At 39.6% G+C, this 7,500-nt stretch overlaps 1 protein-coding gene across 5 annotated transcripts in view; it reads right to left on the reverse strand.

Annotated features, from left to right (window-relative positions):
* Positions 1-420: 420 nt before the first annotated feature.
* Positions 421-7,500, reverse strand: part of LOC137994848 (protein Wnt-4-like) — a 24,605-nt gene continuing 17,525 nt past the window's right edge. For 3 of the 5 annotated variants that reach the window (XM_068840442.1, XM_068840445.1, XM_068840443.1), the window contains exons 3-5: positions 5,714-5,958; positions 2,702-2,982; positions 421-2,086 (exon numbers count right to left, since the gene is read on the reverse strand). In XM_068840442.1, the coding sequence (XP_068696543.1) occupies positions 1,619-2,086; positions 2,702-2,982; positions 5,714-5,958 (994 nt within the window). In that variant the 3' untranslated portion in view covers positions 421-1,618. The remainder of the gene's footprint in view (positions 2,087-2,701; positions 2,983-5,713; positions 5,959-7,500) is intronic. The other 2 variants (XM_068840446.1, XM_068840444.1) reach the window with 1 other exon arrangement.

Raw genomic sequence — 7,500 nt, forward strand, 5'->3', positions numbered from 1 at the left:
CAAGTTGAGCGACAATCCATGATTGAACGAGAACGATTCATCTGGTTTTTCTAAATATTGCCGGAAACGAAGGATTAAAAAGAACATTGGCAAACAAAGTCAAAGCACTTGATGAAAATATAAAGTCAAAATGCCCAAGTAAACAAAAGGTTTGGATTGTTGAGAATGATGCCGAATTCACATGCAGTTTCTGATGACGGACTCCAGGAAACTTGCAGTTTTTTTCTCACTGCACCAAGGCTAAATCCACAAAAGGTAATGCCTGATTCATGTTTTTGAGCATGTTTCAGTGTAGCTGTTTTATTTTAATGAAATTCGGATGTAGTATTTTCCCCGCTTTTCCGATTGTTTTGTTGATTTTGCAATCAATTTGTTTTCGGAAGGTTGAACTAATTAAGCTTAATTAAATAAAAAGCAAAGATAACAACAAGAATTTCTACGTTTAAAAGTTGCCACAGACCAAATTGCGGCCTTTTTCGTCCTTGTTGAGCGCCTTTTAAATACAATTTGGTGCATTCTCTGGTTGGCTTCCCAGCTTGTTTAAAAGTCAATCCCGGGAGAAAAATTGGCTGGTCCTCCCTGGGTTCTCCCATTTACTTCATTCACTGTCAACTACAAGGGAAATCGCAAAACTCGACGAAAACTTTGGATCTAAATACGCCAGAGAAATCAACATAGTCATTTAATAGGATTTGGATTAAACTAACATGCTCGCTATGTTATAAAATCGATTATATTATGCTCGCGCTTAAAATTCTCCCGACGGCCATAATTAGTTAAAGATTCACAGTGATTTCAAAAAAATTATTTAGGTCAGTATACTACTAGAACTCATGTACTGAATGACACATGAAATCACAAAATCACCAAATGTACTTTAATTTTTTTAAATTAATTGATCAACGAGCATGAAATCTATTCACGGTTTTAGAAGTCAGAGTACTCGAATTTTCAGTACCACTGAAAAGCTACCTTAAACACCCAACCTCAAGCCAAAGTAAAGAAGCCGCAAAATTTCTTGTGCTGAAATCAGACTGCTTGGCATCCCACCTTATTTTAAAAGGTATGATTCAAACCGTTCGCAATCTAAGCTAGGAGACGGTGATATTTGTACAGTATGGAGCAATCGGTTTCGCAAAACAACTCGCAAGATTCAAACCGGAAAAGCCGGACGGGTACCGATATGAATTGCATGGATCTTAGAAAAGATCAAGCGAAATCCCCTATATATTCGCAATAGTGCAGATCTCTTTTGAACCATATTGGTTTTTTTTGGTGAAGAAGTGAATGACTTCAACATGCAACATCGGTTGCACGTGGTCCATATTTACAAGGGAAATAACGACATTGGAGCAGTGTGAATAGGCCGAATGGGGACACTACCCGCCTCTTTAGGCGCTTGTGTTTCTTTTATAAATGAAAGGACAAGGTTTTTGCAATAGTGACGGTATCGCCGTCCTGATAATTGTTAGATGTCGGACGAATCAAAGAGAGAGGAATTCGACCTCAAGAGATAAATGAGCATAAGGAAGCTTAGTCAACTTGGAAAATCCCTCGTACCGTATGTAACTGCACCGTATGCAGCGCAAATAGCCACAACTATACCCTTTGCAGCCAGTTAATTACAAACGCTAACCTCCTCGCTTTTCTGACATTTTTTACATCGAATAGAACAGCACCATTGAAACCTGCATAAACACTGGTTAACACGAAATTCCAGGTGTGTAGAGTAACCTCTGTTGCAACACAATAGGCCACACCCATCTATAGCCTTAGAAGTTCGATTACAATATCTCCCTCGAGTGCCCAATAATCCAGCCTCAGAGTCAACGTTACAAAAATCTGGTGATACATCAAGATAAACCAGGTCGTCGATCATGTGAGGTTTGAAGTAGTTATTTTGCGGAACCAGTACTCTCCTCGAACCAATAAGCTTAGCCTCCACCTTTGTGGCGCCGTCAAATTTCTCTTTGGTGTGATCGCCTACGAGTCTAAAGTTTGGCAGCGATCGCCAGCAAGTTTTTATGTTACAAGACCCTGTCATCCCATGACATTTGCACTGAACGTTTGCAAGTTTTTTTACAGCCTGTTGGAAGATTAAAACATTGAAATGAATTAATACATCAGCCTTTAGAAAATTATATTTAAGCGTAATTCAAGCAAGTTTTCTGAAGGATCATTTTTTTGCTATCGCCGGGTCTAAATTAGCCTTAACATGGATTCTGAATTAGTGGCAAGGCTCTAAATGCTTATGCTAATGTATCTGCTGTCCACTGACAACAACTGGGGGATAATAGTACAAAATATAGCGGTAGCATGAGCTCATCAAGGGGAGCCTCTTTCTCCCATACTAGGCATTTCCCGAGTAGATTTATTTATAAAACGCTTCCCATGGGAGATTCAGCACGCCCACTGTAGTAACAGCCAATCAAAACAAAGCTATTTCAGCGTCAAGGAAAAACAAAACCTGTTTCTAATCGCTTCTTAATCGTTAAAGGGTTGCCTCAAGGAATTAGTGGAGATTGAAGTTCCCCTTGATGAGCTCCTGGTGACATCAAATAATATAATGCTTCTAGCTTAGGCTTATTTCAAGTCTCCCTAGTCAATAGCGTTGTAGAGTAACCGTAATTATGTAATGGTCCAATGACAAATAGTGCATAGTCTAGTGGTGAGATGGTCAGCTGAACTCAAAATCACTTACCCATCTTCCAGCATTGTTATTGTGAAGATTCATTAGAACACGAGATGGCTTTCCAGCCTTTTTTCCTCGTTCTTGTGCGTCTACAAACGTTCTGGAAAAGTTTATGCCAAAGTCAATATCATCGCTGCATCCTCCCCACTGCCAACCCATCTCGGACATTCCGTTGTATGTTTTATCACAGCCACACTTGCTCAACAAGTTTCCCTCTGTGCATGAACGCGTAACAGCATAAGCCACGCCGGCGGATGAGATGGAGTGCATAAAAGCGACCTCTCTGATTCCTAACAAAAGCAAAATGTGCATTAGGTAAGAAAAGGTTTGAAGTTTCTGATGTAAACGGGGGTTTGTTTGCATAATCTGTTGATGACTTTTCTCGAAGTTTTAATGAGATGAAGAGGTCTAAAGGCTGATTCACACGAGCGACGCAAACGGAAACGCAATCGCATGGAAGTTCACACGTCGAACGCAAACGCAAGCACATTGAAGTACGCACTCACAATTGAGTATCCCAAGATCGCAGACGAAGCATGGAACCAATATTTTGACCTTGCGTTTGCGTTACACCCGTTCACACTTAAGGAATGCAGACGTAGGCGCAAACGAAAACCCCAAAAAATGGAAACTTTTCCATTTCTTGCGTCGGTGCTTGCGCTTGCGTTTGCGTTTGCGTTTGCGTTTTGGTAGTTCACACATGTATTTGCTTGCGCTTGCGTTTCCGTTTGCGTTTGTGTCACTCGTGTGAACCAGCCTTAACAGTGGTTTAACACGGCTTATCAAAGCTAACGATAAGCGTCTTTAGACATTAGGGATACAGAAGGTAATTAGATGGTTCTAATGCCTACGCTTTAATAGCGGAGCTCCGAGCACGCCAAAGGCGAGAGCGCGCGGAGCACCATAGTTAAGAAAATATGGTAACCCGTCGATGCGAGAAATTTTGGTTTTATAGCCATGACGTCATCGATCGTCCGTCTGTGCGTACGTACGTCCACCCCTCCATGTATGCCAATGTGACCAGTATCATGCTAGTTTACAGCATACATCTTTGATATTGGACATCCATTTAACAAATTGATGTCAGTTTTTCATACATCTGTCCTGTTATCGATCATGAATTTCGTCATAACATTGTTAAAGTAGCTGTGGATCCCCGAGGCGATAGCCGAGTGGATCCGCAGTTGACCGCTGACCAGGTACTGGTTTTCGATTGGATTGCAGGCTCAACCCAGGTTGATTCACCCAAGCATAAGCGAGGCTTCCTTTTTTGCGCGCTTTCTGTGGCTCGACGCGGCTACATAACCGTACTACATCAACTATAATTCTTACACAATAAACGCTTTTCGTGTTCAGGGGGAAAACGGTTTGAAAAATGCTTTCTTTCTGCATTTTTCGCTGGTTTCAATCCAGTTTGATATATCATGATAGCTGTGGTGACGCAGTTATGCAAGTCAAGCATCGAGGGGTATAAACTTGAAGCTGAGTGTTTATTTTTAATTTGCTTAGGGCTGCTTTTTTCTCTGTATTACAATTTTTACCGTATCTTTAGAAGCTCTAATAAGCTTACATGATGCTTGGAGGACCTATGACTAGAACAGAAACGAAAGGAGAGTGAAAGAGGACGACAACGACAAAAGAGAATACCAGTAATAGCTCATATGTAGTGGAAGAAGTTACTCCACAAATTCTTTCCTTGGGCACTAAACCGTTTGTTATTTTCAAAACGTGGTAATCGGTTTTTCCTTTGTTTAGGAATGAAAATCGAATTTTTATGGTCAACTGGAAGTAATTGACAATTATCTGTACTCTTTTCGACATAAAGAAAAAGTTGATTTGTTTGTTTGTTTGTTTGTTTGTTTCTTCGTTTGTTTGTTTGTTTTTTTGTTTTGCTCTAAATTGCGAGCGAACAAGTGCTTTTTAATCCGTTTGCCCAACTGGTTTTTGATGTACCTCGACAGTGACAAGAAAATTTTGCCCTTATGTTATAAACATGTAAACACAATGAGTTCTCGTGAAATTAGGGGGAAATTTCACCGGCTTGTGTTTCAAAAATTTGTGTAAAGCGCTTAAACGTTACTTAAGTGTTGGAGGGGATCTTGTTTGAAGTTCTTCCTTTCTTGGTTGCATTGCCGTATTTTGCCGATTATTGTTCCAAGCCAAGGTGTCGTGTTTCAATGACATACATCAAAATGTGAATGATCTCGTTTTCAGAGATAAAGATTCCTTTTCGCTGGCTATTGACAATTGACTCTGAAATGGCTTTTTTCCTTTTGTATTCGCTCGCTGAATGTGTGCTTGTTTTCTTTTAAAGGCTCATGCGGTTCAAGAAAAATTCATTGCCAAACTGGTAAATTCCAAAGTAAATTTCACTCGAAAAAACGATATCGTACTCATCGCTTCGTGATTCATGCGATATGGGTTTGTAGCGTAAAATGTACCGTGGAATTCATTAGTTAGGCAATGAATTTTTCTATTGAAGAAAGCAAACAAAATGATTTAAATATTAAAACAGCAACCCGAAACATCAAAACGCGGACATTTCAAAACCTTTTATTTTCACTAACCCTACAGGCAGGGTTGTTTTAACATAATTAGGTAATATATATAATGCCCTGCATGTGACCCATGTAGTCCTGATTCTCTCGTGAATAGACGCCATCTTTTGCTGTTGTTAAAGGTTTTCCTCGCTTTTTCTTAGATTGCAGAGCAGGCGTTTTTTGGTAGGCTGACGCTTGTTTAAGGTCAAACGTTCGTAATGGGCCACCATTTTGAAATCACATTGTAACTTTAAAAGTCTGAGCCACTAGTTGACAAACGGCAGAATACAGCTTTGTTGCTGGAATGCTGAACATTAAAAATTATACCAGCTTACGTGACAAGACCAAACGAGAGAGCTGGTACTTTGATTAAGTAAGGATGGTTCACTGTGGTGTCGAGAACACAAAGTGTATTTCCCACATTACCTATCTGTCTCGCCGAGAAGGACAGCACATAGCTATGTTCTAACAAAATTCTTACCTCCGTTCGCAGAATTCCCAAATACGGGAGATTTATCAAAGTACGCAGTGGTACAGTTCCATCTTCTGTGGCGAAACTGGTATTGGCATTCCGACGCAGCCATGGAAGCACCATATTTGACGCTATTCATGATGTCAGTGTGTCTCTTGCAGACCTGAACTTGTCTGTGATTGAGTCGATTCCCAACTTCATCGCAACTTTGTCTTCTAAAAACGGTGTTTGTTGAATTCATCAAGGCTATAAATCTATGGCGAAGAACAAGCGAATGGAAGTTACTGCGATTTTCATAATTTTGCGGAATCTCATCCTCAAGCGCCAACGGCCAAACTGCGTTTTGGTTTCCATCAATCAAATGAAATCAATTCATGCATGACACTGTAACCTACCAATAGGCCTTATTCACGATAGCCGCCATGTTGGTTTTAAAATTGTCATGCAAATTAGCCATGTGTTATGCTGGGGGGCAAACATTGGAAAAAAGGCAAATTGCGGAAAATCGGCTCGTCGAAATATTGAAATAACATTGCTAAAAGTACATTTTAGAATTTAGAATTAAGTACCTTTTATAATAATTTTATATCTTTTGATTGCCCGTTGACTATTACTTCGTTATATGCTCATTTTTCACTAAAAAAAAATCGAAGTAACTTGTGTAACCATTCTATTTTACTACTTAGGTGATAAACATTCAATGAAAGTGAAACAAATCATCTGTGTGGCTAAGATGTTCGTTATAACCTCTCGAACTTGTGTTGTTTGCCCCCTAACAAGTGTGTTACTAATTTGCATGATAATAGCAAATCCAACGTGGCTGCCATTGTGAGCAAGGTCTATTGGCATCTTCTGTTTCCACGGTAAATTCGTACATTCGAAGTCGACACCGAAGGAAAGCGATGGAATATGTACGTATCTTTTTTACTGAAGAACCTCTAAAAAGATAAAATGGTATTCGAGCTTTGAACTAAAAAAAAATCCAATTCACTTTCCGAAGGCGGAGTCGATCTTCCCGACTACGTATTTGATTGATGGAAGCCAAAACGCAGTTAGGCGCTCAGCTCTTGAAGATGAGATTCCGCAGAATTAATCACAGAATGTATGTACTATCACAGAGTGATTATATTAACATTTAGGCCCCAGTTGTTCAAAGAACAGGGTTGTTTACCATTTACGAGCAGGAACCAGTTGGTAATAGGTTTGTTCAAATAGTAAGCAAAAACTCCCAAATGGGAAATTCAGTTGGGATTGGCGTGTACCATTTACAAAATTCGTTCAAGTTTACCGAGGGAGTCTGGAGGAAGGCAAAATCATGGGAGAATGCAAATGGTAAACACGTTTTCCGTTTAGAAATTCCTTGTGGGAATTTTGGACTACCTTTCAAGAAATCCTGTTTTCTCCGGAAAATTTTCCGTTTGGGAAGACCAAAATAGGTTTACCATTTACATTCCAACCGAAATTTCAGGATTTTTTTGGTAAATGGTAAACTACCCTGATAACTTTATCCTGTGCATAAGTAACTATCAAGAGTATGAAATAAATGTCACGGTACACATTGGCCAAACGTCTTGTACATGCCTTTACTTAGATGTGCTTGTTGCTTGTAGGTTGTACATATATATTTAACAATTAGACCTTGCGGGCTACGGGTCAATAGCCCATGAGGCGAAGCCGAAGCTGTCCCACCTTCTCAGTTGATGGCTATTCATTTGCTAAAATTTAGTTCAAAAAACGTTGGATAATAAATAGCTTATTAAATGTTTTGGTGTGTAGTATCGCTGAGTATTTTTACG

The sequence above is a fragment of the Montipora foliosa genome, chromosome 3 (assembly GCF_036669935.1).
Source record: "Montipora foliosa isolate CH-2021 chromosome 3, ASM3666993v2, whole genome shotgun sequence".
NCBI lineage: Eukaryota > Metazoa > Cnidaria > Anthozoa > Scleractinia > Acroporidae > Montipora > Montipora foliosa.